This window comes from Sceloporus undulatus, chromosome 6 (assembly GCF_019175285.1).
Source record: "Sceloporus undulatus isolate JIND9_A2432 ecotype Alabama chromosome 6, SceUnd_v1.1, whole genome shotgun sequence".
Taxonomy (NCBI): domain Eukaryota; kingdom Metazoa; phylum Chordata; class Lepidosauria; order Squamata; family Phrynosomatidae; genus Sceloporus; species Sceloporus undulatus.
Genome location: NC_056527.1, coordinates 79,383,402 through 79,410,470, shown reverse-complemented (window position 1 = coordinate 79,410,470; position 27,069 = coordinate 79,383,402). Strand labels below are relative to the sequence as shown.

General features: G+C 40.4%; 1 protein-coding gene across 1 annotated transcript; it reads right to left on the bottom strand.

Annotated features, from left to right (window-relative positions):
• Window positions 1-8,463: 8,463 nt before the first annotated feature.
• Window positions 8,464-24,793, bottom strand: LOC121933629. The gene is made up of 7 exons (XM_042473610.1): window positions 24,698-24,793; window positions 20,681-20,730; window positions 18,352-18,450; window positions 13,940-14,216; window positions 10,373-10,519; window positions 10,034-10,163; window positions 8,464-8,632 (listed from the first exon to the last, which is right to left on the bottom strand). Exons 1-7 carry the CDS (start codon window positions 24,732-24,734, stop codon window positions 8,464-8,466), a joined length of 909 nt encoding a protein of 302 aa, XP_042329544.1. The 5' UTR covers window positions 24,735-24,793.
• Between the last annotated feature and the right edge of the window lie 2,276 nt (window positions 24,794-27,069).

The following is a 27,069-nucleotide window of genomic DNA, read 5'->3' as shown; positions in this document are numbered from 1 at the left end:
CCTACCTAATTTTGAAGACTGTACTTCACACATAACTGAAGTTAGATGTCAGTCCAGAGCACTAATCCCAAAAGACCTGTTGTCCAAAGTGGTTTCTGAAGGGATTTCACCCTCTGCAGTGGTTGTCCCTGTCCATTTATGGTGGAGAGGTCCAACAATATTCTCTACCCTTATAAAGCTAAGGTACTGTAAATCAAGATTTGGTGCAATGAAATATGTATGGTGAGCACTATATTGCCAGCTGAGCGAATAGGTGTGATAATGTCAGGATACCAAATTTGCATAACCTTCAACAGTCCTGATTTGGAAGGGAGAGTCCCAATTAAATCTCTGTTGTCCCACTTTTACAGCTGTTTTAAAAATGTTCTTGTTTCAATGTCCTCCTCCCACTTTCTCCCTTTGTCCTCAGCTTACTCCTATTGCTGCAAACTGAGTCCAGGGTTTGCACTTAAACCAGTGGTTCCCAACCTGTGGGTCGGGACAACTTTGGGGGTAGAATGACCATTTCATGGGGGTCGCCTAAGACTATTGGAAAACACCTATTTAATTACAGTTGTGAAATAGCAATGAAAATAATTTCATGGGTTTGGGTCACCACAACATGAGGAATTGTATTAAAGGGTCATGGCATTAGGAAGGTTGGGAACCACTGACTTAAACCATCTCCAGTCCTCTCCTCCATCTTACTTAACTCAGCAAGGGTGAGAGAACTGGAGGGGGTTAATCTTGTCCTTTCCAGTAGGCTCAGTCAAAAGCAAACTGCTGCAGCCTCTTGTAGCTTGTGTGTTCTTCCTTATTAATAACTTTTGCCATCTTGACAAAATTTTGGTGTTATGTAGCCATATGTGTCCCAATGTCCATCTGTGAAATGTTGGGGGCAATGGAGAACACCAGAAATGCCAGTATATTTGAACACTACTTAGTGAAGCACACTTCGGTAGAATGACTGGAAAGCAAAAGCTATCAATAGAGGCAGATAGGAAGCTGGAGAAAATAAGCAAGATAGAGTCCAGATTGAGGGAAGTAATAGTCCCATTCTGTTCTTTTTTGGCAAGCCCCCACTTGGAATACAGTACTGTGTAGATTTCTGGGTGCCACTAATCAAAAAAGATATTGAAAAACTGGAATGTGTCCAGAGGAATATAATAAAATGGAATGGCTGTGGAGCCATGTCTGTTTCGCATGGAGAAGAGAAAACTGAAATGTAATATGGTTGCCATTTTTAAATACTTGGTTATCATGTAGAAGATTAGGACAACTTGTTTTTGCCGCCTCAGAGACTAGAACATGAACCACTAGATTCAAATTGCAAGAAAGAAATGCCACCTAAACGTTAGGGAAAAAATTGGCTGTAAGAGCTGTTTGAAAGTAGGACAGATTGCCTCAGGGAGGGATGGACTCTCTTTCTTTGGGGGTCTTTAAACAGATGTAGGATGGCCATCTTTGGGACTGATTTATTTGCATGATGGAGGACAGGACCAGGTGATCCTCCTGGCTCCTTTCATCTTTATGGTTCTACAGTTCCAGGTCAACATCCCTTTAAAACGTGAATTCTTTTGAGATTTGTGATTAGGATGGGAGGATCTCCTTTTGCAACAGTGCAAATCAAACATCAAGATGTAGTACAGGTGCTGGAAGCTTGTGGTCTTCCTCCAGGTGGTATTATCCCAAGTCAGAATAGCTAAAGATGAGGAATGCTGGATTTTGCGGTTTAGCAATATCTGGAGGACCTTATTTTCCAAGACTTTATTATTCTTATTCTTTATTTATAGAGCGCTGTAGATTTGCACAGCACTGTACATACAAACAATAAATAGATAAGAGTAAACTTGCCTATGGCGTACAATCTAAGAAATAATAGGATAATACATAGAATACATAGAAGCCATTGTGAGTTTCAAAATACACACTATCCATCTCTTCGATGGGCATCCTTACCTAGGTGAAGCACACTTCAGCAATTTGCAAATTCCAGTGAATATAAATGACTTTCTATCTGGATAAATATGGGTAAGATTTTATTGTGTATCAGTGTTGCCTGTAGCTGCTTTACCTTTTGCTCTTTCAGATCAGTAAAATTAAATCATAGAGTTCCTTATGATGTTGGGGGCTGAGTATGACTCAAATGGAATCTAAAAATAGCCTCATTTTAAAAATGATAAAATTGATGTACTGAAACTGATGCTGTATTAAGATAATGCGCTGGGTTGAAAACAGAGTTAAAGTTGTTCCTAGTGTAGCTGGACCTGATGACAAAGTGCCAGTTAAATGTCATTCCAGGAGAAAGCAGGGCCCTCTGACGTAGAAGTGCTCTGTATCATGTTCCCTGCCATTATACAGGCAATTTTAATTGACAAATTTTAAATGTAATGTGTTTAATTGTGTAGTCTTCAGTTTCTCTCTCTCCATGTGTGAGGAATATATGGCCTGTTACAGACTGCCAAATAAAGCTGCTTCAGGTCTCTTTGGAGGTATGCTATTTAAATGATGCATAGGTCCCAAGAGTCCGGAGGTCGCGCCAAAGCCACACTCCATTCCTAAACACTGGAGTAAAGCTTTGGTGCAGCTTCCGGATTCTTAGGATGCATGCATCATTTAAATAGCATACATCCAAAGAGACTCGAAGCAGCTTTATTTTGGCAGTCTGTAACAGGCCTTAAGTTACAGATGCTCTCAGTATGAGATAATACGAAACCTTTAGTACAGATGAGAGTCCATTTGTGTTGTCCCCGTTTTACAATATTTCAAATGTATAATATTTCTCCAGGAATAAACCAAATTCTCATCTACCATGCATATCTTTCCCAGATCACCTGTGCAGTTGAGCAAGGAAGGAGAGGAGGAGGAAGAAGCAAGAGAAGGAAGAGGGTGAGGTGAGAGGCTATTTAAAGTTTTGGCATGGAGTTTTGAACAGTTAGAAAAGGCAACTGGATTGGTTTCCTTTTGCCAGCCTAGACAAGGGGGAAATGAAACTTCAGTCTTGTCATTTCTGCTGCAGAAAACAGGTGGAGACTTGCTGTCTCTCACTCACCAGATGTGCTTTCTCTGCCTGGGAAATCTGCTAGAGAAGGCACCCAGTTTTCACAGATATCTCTATGGCTATGTTCCTCTCTGAAGAGGAGCTGTTGTTTAATGGTATACCAACTCATAGCTCACTACAGACAAGGGTTACCCTAAACAAGCCCCCTTGGGATCAGCAGTTGCTGTGCCTCTTCTGTCCCTCTGGAGAGTATCTACACACTTAACTAGTCTGGAAAAGGTCTGATATTTTATGCTTTAAATCTTATTGAAACTGGTGGTGAGTCGGCCAAAATGGCTACAACTAAACTTACTGGTGACTTCAGCATCCACCTGATCACCAAATGGCTCCCCAATGGAATTTACATCACAAGTCCAGAACAAACCTCAGTGTAAGTTGAGAATTAAACATATTTGTATATAAATCTACTTTATACACTTTCACCAAAGAAGACTTGTTGTTAGCTGATGTCAAGTCGACTTCAACTTCTAACGACTCTATAAATCAGAGACCTCCAAGGCACTGTGATCAATAGCCCTGCTCAGCCCTTACACATTCAGAGCCATGACTTCCTTGACTGAGTCTATCCATCTAAAATGTGATCTTCCTCTTTTCCTGCTGTCTTCTGCCTTACTAAGCATTACTGTATTTTCTAGTGAGTCATTTCTTCTATGATATGGCCAAAGTATAACAGTCGCAGTTTAGTCATCTTGACTTCTACAACTCTCGTAAGGTTCAGATTTGATTTGCTCTAGGACCTATTTATTAGTCTTTTTGTCTGCCCACGTTATCTGTAGTTCTCCAGCGCCACATCCTAAATGAATTAATTATCTTCCTATCCACTTGCTTCACTGTCCTTTCATCTCTTTTACAAGTGGGCCCTTGGTTTCAGGACCCCCTGTGGATAACAAAATCTGTGGATGCTCAAATCCAGTTAAATACAGCAGCATAGCAAAATGGTGTCCCTTTTATAAAATGGCAAAATCAAGGTTTGCTATTTGGAATTTATACTTTTTAAAAAATATATTTTCAACCTATGGATGCTTGAATCGGTAGATAAAAAATCCATGGATAAGGAGAGCCAACTGTATATAGTTCTTCTGTATTGTTTCCATCTTCTTTTTATTTCTGCTCTGTCACATAATGTGTTCCCCTGCCTGGTTGTAGAGCATCTCCATTCTTAGTTTAAATTTCCCTTTGATTTCTTGGATGATGTAGAAGTGATCTCTTGTTCTTTTTTGTTGTCACCTTCTATTACTCTGTATTGATTATTATACTAGTCCTCTTTGTTTTGGGGCACAAGTCATGGAACAGTTGCATTCAGGGTTCTGACACTATTTCTGTCACCTTTTACTTTTGCTTCTCGTCTGTCCTTAACTGTTTGAAGAGTTTCATCTGTGATTCATTGACACTTCCCTTTCTTTTTTAGCAACTGATAGTGTCTTTTTGCATTCTTCCCTGATCACGTCCCCAGCTTCACTCCAGAATTTGTCTCGCTCCTGGTCCGTTAAGCTTAATAGATTTGTTTTTTAGCTTTAGCTCAGCTTCTGCTGAGTTTTTCCATCTTCTAGAAGCAGAAGTTTGATTTCTATACTAGCCCTCAGATGATGTCCATGTAGAGTAGCTTCTCAGGCTGTTTGAACAAACTGCTGGCCTTGCAGAATTCAGTCAGCCAGTTTCTTGCTTCTTTCCTTTAACCTAGGCCAAATTTTCCTACAGTCTTTGATTCTGCCCTGTTTCTTACATTCGCATTCCAGTTGCCTATGAGAAACAGGTCTTGTTTGGATGTGTGATCAGTTTCCTCTTGGACCCCTGCATAGACTCTTTCGGTGTCTTATTCTTCTGCTTCTGTAGCCCAAGAAGACTAAATCTGCTTTATTTCTTTGCTAGATCCTCTGTGTGTAGAGTTGTGGAGGGGGACTGGTTGTTCCTCACATTCTGCTTGCAAATACTAATTGCTCTGCTTGTGAGATACGCTCCCATCTCTCACATTCTCCAACAGTTTACAGGCTTATGCATAAATAGCTAAAGTTCAGGATTTATTTCCTTTTGTATATTTTTGAAAGTATACCCCACATACATCTAAATGCACACAAAATAGCAAGAGTGTTGTTGTTGTTTTTCATTTTGGCCTAGTTCTACCTGTTTTGCTTCCAGCCAATTAAAGTAGTGATTTTATCTCTAAATAGTAATTTGCTGGAGGCCACCTGATGGGCTTTGTCTAGTATGAAATTGGAAGCAAAGACTTCCTAATTCTTTGCTCCTTCTCCTGACCTGTTGTGCTAGCTTCAGCTTTCTGCAGGACAGTCCTTCTTGTTTCCTTTAAAACCGAGAGATTCCTTGTGACTCAACAGTTGCCATATGGCGCCACTTGGCCATCTCAAAGCAAGAGAGTGTGGAGGTGGCTTCTGAGTGAATCAAGAGCTGCAACACATGGGAAAAACAGGTGGCCTGCTCACAGCCTGTGCACACTTGCATCCTGATATTTCCCATTTTCCAGCTTGTGATTTGATCTTAAACCAAACTGCACGTGACATGGGAGGTCAAAAATTGAATTTCTTTCTTTTTTTTAATTGTAGGGCTGTGGTTTTAAGACTGACTCCCCCAAACTATAGGCCATTTAGACTTTAACTCTCATGATTTCTTACCATTCTTCATGTGAACTGGGTTTGATTAAAGTTGTAGTCTGAAAAATCTGAAGGGGAAGGCTGTTCTAGGAAATGGGAGACAGGATAAACCTTTTCACTATTCTGATTCCCAGGTATATACCTCTCTCTCTTGCTATTGACTGAAGATGGGAGTGGGGGAACTATACACACACCTATACAGCTAGCATAGAACAGAAAATTAAAGCACACAGGAGTAGCACATGTGTGTGGAGTTGGGGATTGTCAAACTATGGAGTTAATTTAATGCTAAATAAAACGGAACATTCCTGTTTCTTGTTACAATATTTTATTTAAAAGACACAACACCTTGAAAAATCCAATCTGGATTAATTGATTCTAAAATATACATATTGCACAGTAACACTGTTAATTTCCATATACAGTTCAAAGTGGGGCACAGGTTTGCTTTGCTGCATAGGCATATAATCAAAACTTAGCTAAGGCTCATATAAAAATATAAATACAAGAAAAATAAACAGTTGTACAGTATATAGTATATACAAGATGTTCAGACAAGATGTTCAGTCCCATACGAATACCTCCATGGCTGATATCTTATGTTGCTTGTAGCACTATTGGAAAGAAAAAATCAAAAGAAAAGAAATATAGACATTACATAGAAGGCATTTTAGTAATGAATGGAAATGAATGTCAAGAAGGGGAAACATGCGGATGTAGACAAACAAGGCATTTCAGTAACGGGCATTTTCAGGAGCTGAAATAACAGCTTCTGTGATGGAAATGAATGCCATACTATAAAGAAAGGAGCCACATAGTACATGAATAACTTATGGAATCCCCTGCCCCATCACAGGATGGCCACAGCTTTAAAATGATCAAATTTACAAAGAGTATTAGAACAAGGATGGATATATCCATCTATTTGAGGCAGGACCCATCCACATCTGGTTCAAACAGATATTTCTTTGAACCAGCAAAGGCATAAGTTTTCAAACATCAAAAGATCTGCTTCCTGTGTTTCTCCTTCCTCATAAAATAAAATCCCACAGAATGAAATGACAACCTTTAGTGCAGCTGAAAAAACTCTACTGAGTCTAGATCAATAGGCATTTCCCCATGAAATGCAGTCAGAACCTAAAAGGAAATATCTACAAAGTCAGTGTAGTCTGTCATGGCAACGTTTAGGATTTGTATAGCTTTATTGTATACTTTTGTGGCCCACTAAAAATATTTTTGCACCTTTACTGTGTTGAATTTGTATGTACATAAAGTGGTAATAATATGAATTAAATCCATGTTTCAGGTTGCAGCACAACAAAATGTAGCAGGTGAATACTTCTGCAAGGCACTGGAGAATACTTTCAGGATTCAAAGCACTTGCACATTTTATCACGGCAATAGTAGCACAACCCTGTTAGGTGGCTGAGTATTATTTACCCACAGATTTCAGAATGGGTGGACTTAGGGGTTCAAGGAGAAATAACAGGTTTGACAAAGGCCCACCCCGTGAGTTCTTGGCTACAGTGAGAGTTGAACCAAATGGATAAATGAGGGCAGAATTTCCTTCTACATTCCTTACCATCCTTAATATAGAAGGGGGGCGGGAGATGTACATTTCACTTTCCTACATTTTTTTAAAAAAAGACAAGCAGGTGTCCCCAAGGTTTTGGATGCCTCCAGTGCAGCTCCAAGTGTTAAAATCTCTTCTCCAATATCAAAAGCAGGTTATTAGGTGGCAGGTGTGTTGGGTGGTCCTGTCATCCTCTTACAAACACAAGCCCAAATCACACTAGTTGCAAAAGGGTATAAGAACAGCTCTGTTGAATTTGATCAAGAGTTTGCCTTGCATTATCCTCTCCTCCGCTGTGGTTAGCTTGACACTTTGAAACCTCACAAATCTTGAATTTATTTTTTTTTAAGTAAAGGTAATTTGTTCCCATTTTTCATTCTAGTGTTTAAGAAGTAATCTCTTGCTGTAGTTCATTATGCTTTCAAAAATGACTCATTGCATTATTTCTTACTTATCCATTGTTCCTTTGTTGAAGAATGAGGTTTTTAAGATTGGTAAGAGAAGGGCATTCAAATGGGGGCAGGGAGTGAAATCTTACAGTAAGCTTCCAAAAAGGCCTTTCAAAGTAAAATTCAAAAGTAATTAGGGGCTTGTCCACTTTGGAAAGATCCAGGATGGTGAGGTATTGGAGTGTTGGGACAGGACTCTGGGAGAGCAGAATGCAATCCTCTCTTAGCCATAGAAACCCAAGCAAGTCACATTCTCTCAGCCGCATAGGAAAGCAATGGGATACTTCAGAGATTATCGCACATCTTAATCATGCGACTTACCTCTCCCGAACTGAAGTCTAATTCAGGCTGCATCCGGGTCCTATCGCATGGGTTTTGTCACCAAATCCGCCATCCGAGTACAGCCTGGCTGCAGCCTGTGTCTCTTAATGCGCTTCGGCAGCCATTTTTCAAAGTTGAGAGCTTTCCAGTTTTGAAAAACAGCCCCTGAAGCGCATTAAGGGACCTGGGCTGTACTCATGTACTTGGATGGCAGATTTGGTGACAAAATACACGCAATAGGACCCAGATGCAGCTCAAACTAGACTTCAGTTCGGGAGAGATAAGTCACGTTATTAAGATGTGTGATAATTTCCCTCTTCTGAATAAATCATGCCAAGAAAACCTTACGACTGCATCACCATAAAGTGGAATTACGTGTATCTCCAAATTTTTCTTGGCAATCTTAATCATGCTAGGAGGCCAATTTTAGTGCATACCATAATCACTGTGGCTGCCAGGTGCCTGTGCTCCTTTTCAGAGGGCTGTGTTCACTGCTATTGGAGTCTGTGAGGGCATCCCATGGGAGAGATGGGGTATAGGCTTCACTGCAGAGCAGAAAGACGACACAGGATTCCGAGTAGACCATTGTAACTTCTTCAGGAAAATATTATAGTTGTCCATATATTCTGACATCCAAGGGTGGCTACAAAAGAAAGCAGAGGGAAAGGTAATGACCCGTTCAGGAAGGCATCAAAAGACAAATGTGGGCAGTACCCTCTTATCTGTACTATCTACGTGGCCAAATCAGAGAACTGTACTCCTTTGTTCTCAGTGATGCCACTTATTTTCATGAAAAGACAACAAGGTCCTTCTAAGGACAATTGCTAGAAGTACTGTATTTGATTTTGATGGCTGAGATTAAGATTCTGTGAGGTTTAAGGTTTAATATTGGCTCAGCTATTTTTTTAAACTTTCCTCATTTCCTTTCCTCATTTCCATAACGCTACCACAAAAGAATATAAATCCAGTAAATGAAATAAAGAAGCTCTTATTATATGTGAGGAGGAAGTCAGTTGGCTTTTAAAAAGCACTGTGTGTAGTCAGCTGTGGCCTCCTTGCTTCTTTTTTGCTAGAGACTATCATTAATTTGGTCTGGAGAATCTTCAACTTACTTTAGGCTGTGGCCAAGGCTATTTAGGAGAACTGGGAGGAATTTAAAAAGTTACTTTTAAAAGGGAAGCTAGTTCCACAGCCTACTGAAGTGGTTAGTTATCAGTGTACTAGCAATTTTCAAAAATTAACAATCTCTGTCTGAACGGTAACTAGATGGTAACTTAAATAAGATCTACTTGAAAGTAGCAGCAAAAGGCATGATCCAAGTCAGCATCTGAACTACAGTTTTCCCTCCATATTTGCAAAGATTAGGGGAACAAGACCCCTGTGAATATGGAAAAACCGCAAATAACAAAAACACTGTTTTTACCTGAGAGGACACTTCTCTAGGAATCTCTAGGTCCTCCAGTACAACTCTGTGGTCAATGTCCAACATACACTGACTATAGAATGGCACTGGAGTAGCTACAAATGGTCTTTCAGTGTAACTTTTAGTTAAAGTTGACCACAGAGTTGCACTGGAGGACCTAGACAGTCCTAGAGAGAACATATTAATGAACCCCGTGAATAATCAAATCCGCAAATATCAAAGCCGCAAATATGGAGGGATAACTGTATTTGATAGTCCTACATAATTTAGTGAGGCCACATGTCTCTAGATGTAAACATAACTAAAAAGATGCAGTTACAAAAGAAGTACTAGTATCCCTTTTTAAGTTAAAGTGGCAATATAAATGTATGTATGTATGTATGTATGTATTTATTTCCCTTCTCTTCAGCCAAAAGGCTATTAGAGCGGCTTACAAATTGTTCATTAGACATTTCCCTGCCGCCCTCAGGCTTACAATCCAAAAATACAGGACACAAAAGTTCTGTCTACACTAATTTGGAAAGGAAATCAATTGCAACTAACTTGTGTTTGTAGTGAATTGCATTCAGCTCTGAATATGAACGTAAATTCATGAAAAGATCCTGCTTTAGTCTTTCTTACCCTTTGTAGTAGGAATCTTCAAGGAAAAGGCTGGAGAAATTCCGATTTGCTCGAGAATATCCACTGCGGTCTCTAGGCCAGTATTTGTAATCCCTTTGGTAAGTACTTGCCTCTGTACTGCCGATGTAATCTAATAAAAGATCAAATATTAAACCATTAAATGCAGTGTCACAACATATATGTTATGGTTATATATTTATATGTTTTTCATTACTTCTTTACCTTGATTTATACGTTTTTCAGTGTGGTTTTTAGTGGTACTCCAAATGTGGGCTGTGAGGAGTCAAAATACCCTAAGAATCCTACCAACTTTGTGTGCTTGACTTAATTTTAACTGACCTTTTGGAAATACAGATGTTTCCCGGTTCAATTTCTTAATTTCTTTAACTTGTGCTTGACTAGATCGTCGTGATTCCAAGAGAAATTGTTGATAATCACTCCAGTTCTGGCCCTGTTCTTGCTTGAAGCAGGGTCCATCTATGTTAGCTGGAAAAGATGAGGTCTCTATTACAACATTTTCCAATAAAAATACCTATGTTCTATTGATTGATTGATTTTGATTGGTTTGGAGGAAGGGGATTCTTTACTATTTGTCTGTTTTTCCTCCCACAATGTGATTTTCATAGAGATATGTGTCTGTTAAAACCTGTGTCCCTCCAATAACCAATTACAAAACGTATCATGCTATATACAAGTAACAGAGATATCTGTGACAAACAGATGTCATTTGAGGAAACATCTTTTCTAAATATATACCAAGCATGCTATCTGATTTGACCCTTTGGGCCATATTGTGACAATACCTTTATCAAGACCACTGAAAAGGCACAGAAATCTATACAAACCTTCAAGAACATCAGATCCCTGCATCAGCCAGATATTGCAAAGAACAGGCAGAGAGAAAAAAGAGGAGGGAAAGTGGCTTGATTTTTAAGTCATCTAGGCTGTAGCCACATTGCAGAAATACAGCAGTTTGATGCCACTTTCACTGCCATTACTCTATCCTGTGGGATCCTGGGGTTTGTAGTTTGGTCAGGCACTAGAACTCTCTGACAGGCCAGTGTGAAAACCTTACCAAACTACTAATCCCAGGATTCCAGAGGATAAAGTCATGGCAAGTTAAAGTGGTGTCCAACTGCTTTATTCCTGCAGTGTGGCTACAGACAAGGTCCGCATGTTGTATAAAAATATTACAGTAGAAAGAGGTTGCATGGTCTCAACAAGGCTCTCAAATATGGCCTTTACACTTGCTGGGAACAGGAAAGCTGAGTTTTCAAAGTGGGCTATTTATGTTTTCAAAATGGAGAGACAAATGTTATCACCTCCTCTAGGTTTTTCTGTTCCTACAAACAGGGACGTTCAGAAAAGCAGCTGGGCCATTCAAGTAAAACACAGTGCAGGCATACCTCTGTTAATAAAGCTTTTTTAAATGAAGCTCCACTTATGGAGACTTTATAGGTACCACCTCCTTTTCTTCCTCATCCTCTATTTAGCTGGAACTTTTGTAGCAGCACTGGCATTGGGAGGAGGATTGTGGCAGGCTAGAGAAACATAGCATTTAACTGTTGGGTTGCAGCAGCACATTTGCAGTACACAATGCAATAAACAAAGCATGAGTTGGATAAAAATGGGACTGTAATCTAGGCAACCCTACTGTCACTATGTGTACTTACTTACAACAGAATCCTTTGCTGAGTGTGCATGAACAGCAAACAGAGACAAAAAGGGAGAGCAGATAAGCCTGCTTCAGAAGCTAACAACAGCATGTTGTTGTTTTCAAAAAGGCATAGATCTCTAGGTTTGGCCACTATAAGAAGAGTGGAAGTTGGTGAAAGAAAAAAATCATCCCTAGATATTTTTTGGAAGAAGTGTTCAAGTGGTCCCTATGAGGTTCAAATGTTTTTGTTTACTTATGTAAGGCTTACCTAGCCTGTATGCTTCATTTCACATGTGCATTTTCCTAGCTTTGAATAAAAGTTTGCTGAAACATGTTGAATGGCTTTCCCCTTTTGGGGTTGTGGGAATCTATCCCTCTTTTTTCTGTTATTTGTGTTGTTGACACTACATTTTGTGTTAAAGGAGTAGTGTCCAGGAACATATCTGCTTTGTTCGTTCTCATCTCGGTGTCTGTATCTTGGTGCCGAGTTCTCATTTCGGTATCTGTTATGGAAGATGTTCCTCCCACAACATCTCAATACAAGCAGAGATCATAACCTTAAGATAAGGTCATTCCTACCCCTTTTCCTGCATATATTTTAATATCTTTATATGACAAAGGGACTTGATTGTCTTGAAAGCTTAAACAGCTTTTTAAAAAGTTGCCTTTTTGATTGCCTCAATAGAGATATTCCCATTGTATGGGGTTTGAAATTTCTTTTATGGCCAGCACGATTGCTCCTGGATCAGCTCTACCTTCCAATGGATTCACTCAGGCTGAGGCACCACACTCTGCCAAATTATCTGGCAAGCATATTGTATTGACTCATAAGCAGACCCAATGTTCTTATGAAGACCCCTAAATATGTCACATGAAGAATTATGGGGGCCTTTAAGAAGGAACATGTTGTGGAGGAAGGCTTGAGAAAATAAATGTCTCACTTTAGGGGGAAAAATCCACAATTTCTTACAGATTTATTTATCTCTTTTTTTAGCAAATAATTTTTCTCTCATTGCTCAAGTGTCTGCCAGATACAAGGAGGATATTTTGTACTTAATCTCTGGGCAGGGTTTCAAAATGAGGGTATGCCTCCCAAATAAAAATACTGCCTCGCAATTAAATGTTGTTCAGTCCCCATGCTTCTAGCATTGCAGTAAGAATGGAGTGTGGCTTTGGTGTGACCTCCAAACTCTTAGGACACATGCATTATTTAAATAGCATACCTCCAAAGAGACCCGAAGTAGCTTTATTTTGGCAGTCTGTAACAGGCCAAAGTTATCAATGGAACATGAACACAGCAAATATGAGTTCTAGGTAGGTACTATATTTCATGTCTCACTCGTTGGAAAGTTAGAAACTTGGAGACTGAAGGAAGATGTCATGGGGGGGGGGGCAGAATTCTTATTGGAGAGCATAGTATTCATTTTGCCCAATCCTTATGGTGCCCTGGTGGCGCAGTGGTTAAATGCAAGTACTGCAGCCGCAAGGTTGTGAGTTCAATCCCAGGGCTCCAAGGCTGACTCAGCCTTCCATCCTTTTGTAGATCAGTAAAACAAGTACCCAGCTTGTTGCATAATTGGCTTACAGATTGCAAACTTCCTAGAGAGTGCTGAGTTCATTGATAAGTGGTATAGAAATGTAAATGTTATTGCTTACAGCTGCACTCATGCTGCAAATAATGACGCTTATGTTTAGCAAGTTAGTTTTGCATTTCTGTTTAGAATTGTCTGATTTAGCTTACTATACCCTTTTAACCTGGAAATAAACCCCACTGAAGGTTAGGTAACTTGTGTCAGAATCAGCATGCATGGGATTATGCTGTTACATAATAAACTATTTTTCTTTTTTTAAAAAAGCTACCTGTCTGATATTTTCAACATCAAAATGTTTTGGTGGTTTTGCCCTGCTTGTCAGATTGTGTTTTCATAATGCACATGTTTAGGAAGGAGAGGTGAAGAAAGGAATGGATTGAACTAATTCACTGGTGATTGACAAGTTTATTATTAATTGGTAGTTCCAAACCCTCAAGGGAAAATGCAGATCTTGGTGTGTCTTTATTCCAATTTGTAATAGGGTTGGTGCAACAGATACTCTAGCAATGGAGAATTCTAGCAAACAGGCTCTCCACACATTTCCCTAATACCTCATAATGTTGAACTCTAAACTATATATAAATGAAGGGCTCACTAATCCAATCCAAAGGGCAGAGAATTTGCTAAGAATTTTGTAAAGAACAACAGGTTATCTACCTTGCAGGATGCATCCATCTGTTTGCTGATCTAGTCTCTCGCCTTCTTTTGGGTGGATTGGACTTGACTCAGTAGGAGGAGTGTCATTCCTTTGATCGTCTTGGATCTCTTGGAACACTAGTGGAGCTCCTTGGACTTTTGACACCCTCGGATCCATTCTTATAGGATAAGGTGGAACAACCTCCTGACAAATAGGTTCTTCAACATATCTTACAGGCTCCTTTTCAACAGGCTTTGCAAATTCCTTTTGCTTCAGTTGGGCTTCCAGTTTCAGCTTCTGTATAAGCAAGACATGAAAACAGTAATGTCACAAAGGGGGTGCAGACACTACAGAAGAGGGATGACACTTGATGAGCACCCCAACATCCCTGATGGCAGGGAGGGAGAGGATCCGGCTCTCCCTATCTGTATACTGCACAGTTTTACTCAGGAGTAAAGCCATGTGGGACAGGGAGTTGGCCTTTTGGCTCTGCTCCAAAGCCCCACTCCCCACAGCAGGTGATACCCTAGTGTGGAACGCCACTGCATATAAATAGTGGATAGTGGGTGATAAGATTCCTTATGATCTCACATACTGTAAATGCAAGGTCCTTTGGCAACAGTGAATATTTATTTTAAAAGTAGTGTTGTATACCAGACTGGGTTATGTACACACTGGAGCTTGACAGACCACCCCAAAAGGGCAAGCTGGAGCTGCCTGCTTTTCCTCCTGAGGGATGCCGCAGCAGCCAAACCATGCGGCCTCCCTCTGCAACAAAAAGAACCCGCTGAAAACGTGCAGCAGGCACCATGAGTGTGCCACTGGCGCACTGTAGTGCATTGATGATGCAACTGCGGCACCATGACATGCGGATGATGCACCATGCTTGCATCATCATGGCGGCCCCCAGGTGGGCAGGAGGCTGCCATGATGGTGTTACTGCTGCGCACTAGGACTTGGGACCACGCGGTCACTCCACAATCCCAAGCCCTAAAATTGCCCCCAGAATGCCACTTTCCGGCAGTCTGTACTGGGCCACTGTTGAATAACTGGTATGCATCAGGTGATAACAATGCAAATTCAATCCATTTCAATTTCAGGCTGGAGTACAACAAAATGTGGAAAAGTTGAAGAAAATGTATGTGGAAACTTGTGCGAGGCACTGTGGAAAGCTGATGCTATCAAGAGCTATCCAGAGACACAGCATCAGGGCATTGCATCAGGGGCTGACAATAAAGCCACAGCTAGCACAGCCTGAAAGGATCATGGGTGAAAACAGAAAGAGACAAATCAAACTGAAGAAAACAAGAACTAATCCAAAAGATATTATGAAATTATCTTTAATGAAGTTATTGGGGGGATGTAGCCTTATCAGCAGCATGTATTTTACTGTTGTTTAAAATTCATGGAAGATCTAAAAAAAAAAAAAATCCAAACAAATCATTCAGCCATTAATATTAACTATTATAATAGTTATATGCTACATATAAAGTATTATTCAGTTCCCTTACTCAATTATACTATTGTAAGTATATTGTAACATGCCTAGAAATCTTATATTCTTTATTTCAATGACATTATTGTAGTCATAATAAACAATTATAGTTTATGCCTATACTAGCTATTGTCTCAAATTAAACAACTCATGATCTATATTGTTCTTAATAGGGATGCCAATCCTTGAATATTTCATACTCACATACAAGGCTGAATAATAATAGTTTTTGCGATACTACAGAAGAAAAAGAATATTCTGGAACAAGGGTTATCCCCATATTCAAACAGGGATTTGGGACAGATTTTCCCCCCTCTGCATAATAATCCCAACTCAACAGTTTGGGATGTTGAATACTAGGAGAAAATTGTGTAAAACACTTCGGAACAGGGGAATTTGGTTATTCTTCCCAATGGGGAGTCTCTGAGTGTTAGGAAATCAATTTTTCTGAATGAAAAACTGTGAATATTACTTTTGTCCCTGATTCTTTCAATATCTTTAAAATCTCTGTATGGAATAATGTATATTACAGGGAAGCCTCTGTCTCATTTCCCTCTATAACTAATATTCAGAAGCATACTGCCTCCAGTAATGGAGATGACATGTAACTATTCTGGCATCTGGAAGTAATTAGTTACCATTGATGATACCTTACATTTGGGCTAATGCCATCATCAGCATCTTTTCATAGAATCATAGAGTTGGAAGAGACCACTAGGGCCATCCAGTCCAACCCCCCTGCCATGCAGGAAATCCAAATCAAAGCATCCCTGACAGATGGCCATCCAGCCTCTGTTTAAAGACCTCCAAGGAAGGAGACTCTATCACCCTCCGAGGGAGTGCATTCCATTGTCGAACAGCCCTTACTGTCAGGAAGTTCCTCCTAATGTTCAGGTGGAATCTCTTTTCCTGCAGCTTGCATCCATTGTTCCGGGTCCTGTTCTCTGGAGCAGCAGAAAACAAGCTTGCTCCCTCTTCAATATGACATCCCTTCAAATATTTAAACAGGGCGATCATATCACCTCTTAACCTTCTTTTCTCCAGGCTAAACATCCCCAGCTCCCTAAGTCGTTCCTCATAGGGCATGGTTTCCAGACCCTTCACCATTTTTGTCGCCCTCCTTTGGACACGCTCCAGTTTCTCAATGTCCTTTCTGAATTGTGGCGCCCAGAACTGGACACAATATTCTAGGTGGGGCCTGACCAGAGCAGAATACAGTGGCACTATTACTTCTCTTGATCTAGACACTATACTTCTATTGATGCAGCCTAAAATAGCATTGGCCTTTTTAGCTGCCGCATCACACTGTTCACTCATGTTCATTTATTAGAAGGGACAATTTAAATTTGAAGCAATTCTTAGGCCGGGGGTGAGGGGAGTTGAAATCTCTGTTGTTTCTTTCCTACATTGGTGGCATTCTGCATCATTAGAAAACTCATGCCTCTCCTTACTCTTCCAGCCACATTTGGTCACAGTTTCTGGCCAAAGTGTGCAAAGACAGTACTCCGCATCATGGGAGCTGTCATGCAGAAATTCTTCCCACTATTAGCCCCCTCAATTGTCCGTTCTTCTACCCTTTCTTTTGCTTCTCAGAAGTAGAGGAGATCTGCTGTTGCAATTAAGCTTTTGTCTGTTTGGTGCTGAAATCCCTGTGTGCCTATACAAGATTCCTCTCAGCAGGGCCAGCGTGATCAAACGTCCTTCTTTTCCAAGACATGTCCTATGTTTCAAACGTCTGTCTAGGAGGAATTCCAAAATGTTTTCCATTTTGAGCATGACTAAGAAGCACATCGAGTAACACCACATTTCCCCTTCAAGAAATGTGGCTGCTTGGCAGTGTATCCTTGCTGCAAATAGATGGATAGGCTGAGTCCTTCTAAAGTTCTTTTTTCCTAGAAGCAGCAGCAGACAAGACTTGCCCCCAGAGCTCAGGGCTCATTTGTTTCTTGGAGGGGAAAAGGACAGCAAACACGATAGACAATGGGTTCCATTAGGACACAATGCAAGTGTTGAAAGGGTGTATTTTTATTTTAGCACAATGGACAAGTGACAGGAATAATTTAAATGTAGATTCAGGGGCTGAACAGACTGCCCCTTTCAGCACCGGATCAGGGGCCTGTTACAGACTGCCAAAATAAAGCTGCTTCGGGTCTCTTTGAAGGTATGCTATTTAAATGATGCATGGGTCCTAAGAGTCCAGAGGCCACGCCAAAGCCACACTCCATTCCTAAGCACTGGAGTGCAGCTTTGGTGCAGCTTCCGGATTCTTAAGATGCATGCATCATTTAAACAGCATACCTCCAAAGAGACCCGAAGCAGTTTTATTTTGGCAGTCTGTAACAGGCCAGGGACATGGCAGCTACATGGCCTTTCCAAGGCACAAAAAGGACCCACAAAAGGGCTCCTTTTTGCACCACAGAAAGGGCACCACAGCCACCGGCGCCATGACTTTTCAGCACTCCTTTGGCGCTGCGTCATCTGGACGCAGCAACAGAGGAGCGCCGTGACACTGCCCACTGTGTGGTGAAGCGCACGGCATCATGCCGGCATGGGGACGGAGTCAGGGCATGCGTTGTGTGGACTCCACACCCCCGCTCTGCCCCATTGCCAGCCTTTGATGCCAGTCTGTCGAGGATCTCAGTCAAGAGTTTGCTGCTAGCAAAGTACAATTTTAAGCATTTGTCTTGCTCAAAGTTCTATAAGTATATTGCAAGGCAACAAGGCATTTTAACAAAGATAACTTCATCAGAAAAATACAGTTGAGTATGTAATAAAATACAATATATCCAATGTAGCTGTAAATAAACTACATGAAAGTACTCTTGAAGAAATCTGCCAGGAAAATCCCATGATAGGGTGACCTTAGAGTCACCATAAGTTAGAAATGACTTGAAGGCACCCAGCAACAACAGCAAGTTGAAAAAATACTCTGCATACCTGTGAGCGGTCCATGACAGGTGGATGCTGGTAGTATTCAGAATATGGCTTATAGTCTGATATGTACAATGAACTGTACATACCCTGGTCCACAGGTGGCTAGATACAGGGAGTGAGAGTGGAGAAACATAGCATTCACATTAGTAAGATTCTCTTTTTCAAGTTGCACACTAAAATAGTAGAATGAAGAAATGCTTTAAGTTCTTAAGAAGGATACACAAAGTTTTATTGCTAAATGCTTCATGAAGAGAAAAAACCCACTGGAGCACGTCTTTGTTGCAGCATCCGACCTCTTAGGACACATGCATCATTTAAACAGCATACCTCCAAAGTGACCCAAAGCAGCTTTATTTTGGCCTGTCTGTATGGGGCCATTATTAAACAGTAAATTATAAATTATAAAATTATAAATGGACTTACAATGGATTAAAACACTATCTTAATAAAGAAATTAAAACGGTAAATGTCTAGCATGTCCACTTAGACTCAGTTATTTAATAATAAATATTTAAATATTTATTAAATTAAAATAAAATATTTAAGAATAAAAAGGCCAATCCACAACTGCATTTTGATTTTTCATTTAAATACTACTGAATCAATGTGTGACTTCTTTTTTAACTTTAGACATGTGAAGATCCTGCTTGTAACTCTGAATGATTTCAAGTCCACTTGCAATGGGCAAATGAAAGATTTCCATTGACAAGAAAGTGTAATTTGTTTAGCATTTTACTGCAAAACTTTTCAAGTGGGCATGACCTATGCCATGTTTATACATGAAAAGCTAGTAAAGAATTTTAACCAGTTTGGTAGTGAGAGAGCAAATTGGAAATTAAAGAATTCTGTCCACATCTACAAACAAACTTGTTGGTTACCATCCAAGTAGCCAAACCGGAGCCACTACTTTCTCCCATTTGGTGAGAAGAAAACAAAATTTCAAAAACAATCTTTTACACATCCCTTTCCCGGTGTGGCTGCCACTATCTCCACAGTTGGTCCTATATCAGCCTAGCTACATGTTGCTGTTTCCATTTAACTTTCTTTGTGTGTTTACATAACTTGCCAATGATACCCAGCCCCTCAGGAGATGTGCCACTTGCATGGTATATAAACATGCAAAGAAAACAAACCATCTGGCTAGAAACATCTTCATAGATTGATATTGGTGGATGAATATTCATGGAGGGAAATTCAGTGGAAACAGCAGACCTGTCCATTGAAGTGTATATTTAAGGAAATAGTAAATATTTGAAGCAACTTATTTTTTATAGTTTTTTGTGGGGTTTTCAGGTTATGTGGCCATGTTCTAGAAGAGTTTATTCCTGGGATTTCACCAGCAACTGTGGCTGGCAGATGCCAGCCACAGATGCTGGTGAAACGTCAGGAATAAACTTTTCTGGAACATGGCCACATAGCCCGAAAAACCCACAAAAAACTATGGATGCCGGCCATGAAAGCCTTCAACTTCACAACTTATTTTTTCTTACCTATTACATAAAGGTAAACAATTATTTTATTAAGGGAAAGATAAGCCAATGAAGAAAGTTTGTGTTGAAAAGTCAGCAGCATAAGTCACTTTATTTTTTAAAAACATGCATATTAATTTTACATTTCTATTGCAATTCACTGTCATGCACTGCTTGTTTTGTCCTAGATTTAAAAGCAAAGATGTCTAATAGAAGGTCTTTCATATACCCTGCAGTACAACTTCCATACTCCTCACAAAATTACAGGGGCCGAACAGACAGGCCAAAATAAAGCTGCTTCGGGCCACTTTGGAAGTGTGCTGTTTAAATGAAGCATGTGTCCTAAGAGGCCGGAAGCTGCACCAAAGCCACATTCCAGTCCTAAGGACTGAAAAGTGGCGTTGGCCTCTTAAGATGCATGTGTCATTTAAACAGCATGCTTCCAAAGTGGCGTGAAGCAGCTTTATTTTGGCCGGTCTGTCCAGGCCCACTGAGACATTTTCAGTCTAGAAGCCAAGTGTCCTTTGAGGATCAGCCTTTTCCTCTGATATTCCTTTATATTTCCATATGTGATCAAATTCTGGGTGACAATTTGCATGGAAAGTATGCAACAAAATAGTGATAGCGGAGAAATTCAGTACAGTAAATTCAATTTTTGAGTGTGTGTGCATGCATGAAATGTTTGGGTGAGCCTCCAAGGTATCTGCTGGTTGGGGAAATGTATCCATTCAAATCTGAGTAGCACCCTTTATTTCAAATAACATTTTTTAAAAAATTGCCTTCAGCTCTTCAAATAGGTTTGAAGGCCAGTGGCCTATATAAGATTTAAAAAAGAAGATTATTGAAACAAACCTGGGCCTCACCTTGGAAAGGGAAATTCTCTGCAATATGTCTGTCATGTTGCATTGATTGCCTGGCATAAAGGAAGATGGCAGTTTAGTCATTAACAGATTGTCTTAGAGGTACAACATACTACAGATGTTTTGGTGCTTTCCATCATTGATGTCTGAACATTATTTACGTTCCTCATGAAGAGTATCCTTTGTAAAATATATGGTTTCTACATAAAAATGGCAGAGACCAATGGCATCATTGGGTCGGTGCGGGGGGTTGAGACTGCACCAGGAGACACCCAGAAGAGGGCTGGGCTTTCCTCCCCCTTTGGCTTAGGAGGGACACAAACATGCCCTTGAAGGCTGCTCCATTCCAAGCTTCCTATCCAGGGAGAAAGCTTGGGGACGGAAGAGGAAGGCCTTCCGAGTCCAGCATGGATCTGAGTCCAGCGTGGACTCAGAAAGCATGGGGGAAGAGGAAGTCTGCCTTCCAAGTCCAGCAGTGACTTGGATGGCATGAGGGATGACTATCCTTTTGGCCCCATCCCATAAGCCCCTCCTCTGGAAGTTCCACTCCCCACATTAGGTGATGCCCCTGGCAGAGACGCTACTGGCAGACGCATCGTTGCTTGCTGATACTAGTGGGTCCCTAGCATTGGTGTCACCCAGTGTGATCACTCATAGTGCCACCCCCCCCACATTGACCTCCTCCTCCCATTTCACACCATATAGACTCCTTATCAATGCTTTTTTGTACTAATATTATTCGTAAATCATAATTCCCATGTACCACTGAATGTCATGTTAATAGTTATGACATAAACAGCTAGCAAAAATTAAAATTATATCTTCAAATTACAATATCATATGCATAACCTAAATGTATCTACATATACATAGTGAAGATTTGGTTAAAATGTAATGTTTTTTTTTAAAAAGCTTTAAAAGAATATATATTTTTTTAAAAATTAAACATTAAAAATTTTGAAATTTTAATTTTAAAAACAATTTGGGGGGGGGGGGCTCCTCACTGCCACCATCTCTTAAACCATTTTTTTAAAATAAAAAAAGCATTTTTCTGTATCTCTGCATTTTAAAGAGATACAGTCAAATGCTACAATGTTTCTGCCAAAATACAGGTGATTGGGGAGAAGTGGAACAAAATTTTAAATCATATCTACAACATCATGATTTGAGATGTGTCTGGGGGAGTTTTGATTTATCAGTTGACACAGCCCCCAAAAATTATAGCACTCAAAATGTAGCCTTTCCCATACAGTGAACAGTATGCATAACCGGTGCGTGGTGGAGACTATAGTAATACATTCTTACTGTTGGATAACTTTCACCACATGGTGGAGCACTCCCTCCAAATTCAGGCTCAACGTCACATCAGTTTTGTTTTTCATTGAGTGTAAGCCCTCCGTATCCACAGATTCTTTATCCACATTCTTTATCCTCAGATTCAGCCATTCACAGCAAATTCCAGAAATCAAACCTTGATTTTGCCATTTTATATAAGGGACATCATTTAACTATGCCATTGTATTTAATGGGATTTGAACATCCATGAAGAGGGTGTCCTGGAACCAAGCCCAGCAGATATCAAGGGCCCACTGTACTTCCTTTATCCATTTCCTATAGCACATTTCATAGTTTACCACCAAATTTTGGCAGCAAACTATGATGCCATTGGTTTAAAAAATAATAATTCTGGGGAGACTTAAGGCCCCAACTGGAAAAAAAAACCTTGGGGCCTCATGTGGCCCATAGGTCACACTTTGCCCACTCCCGGTTTGTAGTTGTGTCAGTAGCCTTGCTGAACTAAGTGCATGAATGATCGCTTCTTTGATCACTGCACTTCTTTGCAGATAGAATCTAGTAGACTGAGAAGAGTTTAGTCATTGTTCAGAATTGCAGACCTTGCTCTTCCAATAATTAATAATTTTCCAGAGCTGGAAGTTGGTGGCAGATCTGTAAGAGAACTTCAAGTGTAGCAAATATCCGTCCAGCAAATTTTATTTCACTCTTTAGATATTTATTTGAAATATTCAGATATGTTGCCCTCCAGTGCAGCACTCTCACTAGATACTTTCTGCATTTTACACATCTCTCTGATAGGGCATCTGTTTTCCTAAAATGTAGTAGAAAGTTTTCCAACCTTGCAATTCTTTTTTTGTTTTCAGTTTTAATCTTGGGACTTTACCACACAAGAAAAGAAAAGTGAAGTCAGCCAGAAGCATAGCAGCTTTCTCCATGCCACTCTACATGCCCTCATAGCACTTCCATTCTCTTCCCAAAAGGAGACAGATATCAAAGCAGGCCTTTTGCTGAATTGATTTTTCTAAATTCTAATTTAGAAAAGGTCTTGGGCCAGTGTTCTATCTGAGGCTGGGGCTTAGAGCATGTTGAACCTAACGTCCCAAGATTAAAAACAAAAACAGCTCAGTTCTATATAACAACTTTCCTGCTTGCAAAGCACAGCTTAGTCTATGCAATAGTGTTCATCCATGAAAAGCTTGACTTGGTTCTATGCGTGGTTTTTACAGATTACTGTAACTTTGGCGGGGTACTGATCTCCCCTTTGGGGGGCCTGCAGCCGCTCAATTGAAGCACAGATTGGGGCCAGGGCAGCCACAGCGGCAGCCCAAAGGCCCCAATCTGGCGCTTTTCGGGACCAGGGAGAAGCGGCAAAATGCCACTCCTCCCTGGTCCTGAAAAGGGGTCTCCTTGGGGCATCATGCCCCAGGACACCCTGGGAGCCACAGCCAGGAGAGAAAGGAGCTGTTCGGACCCTTTCTCCTGGCTTCATTCCTGCAGTCATTTGGTGGCTGCAGGAATGAGGCGCTTCCCCAGAAGGAGCTCGGTTTTGGAGCTCCTTCCAGTGCCGTGCCTAGGCCGCCGTAAGCGGCCTGGGATGGCGCAATGACATCACACACACGCCGCTCCATTTGGAGGCGGCATGTGCGTGACATAATCATGGCGGCCCCCGTGTGGATGGGAGGCCGCCATGACTGCACCCTCATCACATGCTAGGATTAGGCCTCATGTAGGCAAAGTGCCTCGAGGCAATCCTAGCATGTGATGAGGCCTGTCTGGAAAGGGCCATTGGGCTGAACAGACAAGCCAAAATAAAGCTGTTTTGGGTCATTTTGGAGGTATGCTGTTTAAATGACACATGCATCTTAAGAGGCCAGAAACTGCACCAAAGCTGCATTTCAGTCCTTAGGACTGGAGTGTGGCTTTGGCATGGCTTCTGGCCTCTTAGGACGCATGCATCATTTGCATACCTCCAAAGTCACCTGAAGCAGTTTTATTTTGGTCTGTCTGTTTGGGCCCTATGTTATCCTGTTAACTGGGCTAACAACAGAAGCAACATGTGGGCCAGATGTGGGTCATTCAAACTTCCCAATACTTGCACAACATCTATTGGGCATTTCTTCTGCTACTCCAGTGCCCTCTAATAATAATACAGTGGACGCCTGCTATATGCTGGGGTTTGGTTCCAAGATCCCCCGTGCATAAGAAAATCAGTGGATGCTGAAGTCCCATTAAATATAATGACATAGCGAAATGGTGTCCCTTATAAAAAATGGAAAATCAAGGTTTGATATTTGAAATTTATACTTTTTTTGGAACATTTTCAAACCGTGGATGCTTGAATCCATGTATAAAAATTTTGTGTACAAGAAGGGCTGAGTGTAGTAAGAAAAAAAAATTCCCCACATTTTCATGGTATTACTGCTTTATAAACACAAATAATTTCTTGACTGTTGGTAGTGAAATTAGTGTTTTTACCTTATTGGAATAGCCCTCTCTAAATCTACAAATGTCTAACAGGACAAAGTCCTGCAAAGTTATGGAAGCTCAAAGTTGCTACCTAAAATGTTCTATGTGATTGCTATAGAAAACAACGGGAGAAGTTATCACAGTGGATGGTCACTCATCCCAATGACTCATCCCAGCAAATGAAACTATTGGTAAGTAAATTTAATGTGTGCTTCAGAACCTAATTATTCTATACTAGTAAAACTAAATAGTTCTTACCTCTGAGCTGGAGTCCTGACTGTTGCTGTTCTGGCATTTTGGCAGTGTTGCTTGAACCAGGTTAGAGGAGGCCTAGATTATGAAGTTGGAGTGTTTCCAAGGAAGCATAAGAACATTCTACCCTTTATGCAGCATTGGAACCTCAAGTTAACTGATTTCAGGGATATGATTCTAAATCTCCCCTTCAATGGTTTCTCAGCATATTGTTAGAAGAAAAATGCAATTCAATATGGAAAATCAATCCTATCTCAATGTGAAGCTTCTGCTGTGAATATTTGAAGGAATTCGATGAGGATTGCATTTGATAAGGACTGCATTTAAGCAATTCAGAGTCATAATGCTTTATCACACTAGCGTGCAAATGGGATTTAAACGAGAGTTAAGCTAGAGAAAACCAGGAAACATTGTGTGATAAACTTCAGGCATTTCCTGGTTTTCTCTAGTTTAACTCTCGTTTAAATCCTGTTTGCATGCTAGTGTGATAAAGCAGATAGCCATGTTAGTCTGGAACATCAGTATGCAAAAGGATTTTGTAGCACCTATGAAACTAACTGTGCAAAAGATATTGTAACATCAGCTTTTGTAGACTTGGCCTACTTCCTCAGATGCAAGTGTTTAAGACAGTTTGAAGCAAGTGTTTGGTACATATTATTAATGGGTGGGATTTGAAACAGCTACTTTAAGTATACCTGAGAGCTTGGGTAAGCCCAATGGCATTTCTCCTTGGAACATAAGTCCTCTATGTTGTAGTACCTTTGGCTTTTGAAATGTTTCTCATATTTCAAAATAATTTTGCCATGAAGTAAAAGGAGAAATAGTTCAAGAAACATTAGGCTACAGGTGGGAATCATACGCCTCTCCAAATATAATTAAACTGCAAATTCCAGTAGTTCTACCAATGGCAGTCAGTGGTGAAGAATGCTATGAATTGCAGTCCTACAACATCTGGAGGGCCTCATGATTCCCACCCTTCCATTACTGGAATGGAAGGGTTGGAATCTATCTATGGAATCAGTTGCGTAATTCCTTGGGTTGCTGTTGTTGTGTGCCTTCAAGTTGTTTCTAACTAAAGTGAACATGGGGGTTTCTTAGCAAGATTTCTTCAAAGGGGTTTTTGCCTTTGCTTCCCTCTGGGGATGAGATAGGGTTTCTTGCCTAAGGTCATCCAGTGGGTTTCCACAGCCACACAGAAATTTGAACCCTGTTTTCCAGAGTTGTAGTTCAGTGCTCTGACCACTACACCATGGTGACTCTCATTGTTCTTTGGATGCATGTATATATATGATGGGCCAGTAATCGGGAAAAAATAGCAAACAAATAGAAAAGGAGAATGCAGGAAAAAGAAAAACCTAGATATTTATCTCAGATATATTTCTTTGGAAAGAGTCAGACCTTTTTTTTGGAAAGAGCAGTGTATATTGGTCAGAAGAAGAGCAATGTAACACACTGTGTCTGTAATTCAATATGGCTCACTGCAACATAATAGTTCTGCATGTGGACCTATGCTAGGCTGATCCACTATCTTCTTACCTTAAACCCACACCCCATAGCCATTCAGTGCTTCGTGGGGCTTGGGCAGTTCATAGATGTGACTATGTCCCTATTGCCAGATGTAAAATTATTGTAGTGGTGCTGTGATCTGCTGGGGTCCTCCAGATATCTAAAAGCTGATGCAGTCATTTCATGTCTGGCTATGGGGATGTAGCTAGAGGTGTCTCTGATCCTGCCTGCTCCCCAAGATGAAGGGTGTGGAGGGGGCATTTCGAAGGCAGTATGATACATTGGGGTCAGGTTTTGGGCTCTGCAGAAGGATGATGGGAATACCAACTTCCACAGAACATGTACACTGTAAGGGAAACTTAAGTTGACAGGTTTTCAGCCACTATGTAACATCAGTGATATCAGTGAAAAGAAATCTAGTACCTATTTTGTTATTTGTGACTGTACAATGCGCATACAGATTGCCTGTACCGAGTGGCATCACTAGAGTTGGCGTCACCCAGTGCAGTAACTGATGGTGTCACCTTCCATTGACCTCTTCCCATTTGACACCCATGCAGAAGCCTTAGTAATGTTTTGTTGTTGCTTTTTGCACTAATGTTGCTCGTAAATCACAATTCCTGTATATCACTGAATGTAATGGTAATAGTTGTGACATCAACAACTAGCAAAATTAAAACTGTACTTTTAAATTACAGTATGATATATACAACCTGAATGTATTTACGTATACATCGTTTCATGTGGGTGAAGTGAAGATTTGGTAAAATGTTGTTTTTAAAGAAAATTTAAAAAGAACAATTTTTTTAAAAAAATAAACTTCTGAAATTTGAAATTAGGTTTTTTTAAAATAATAATAATCCTGGGGTCTC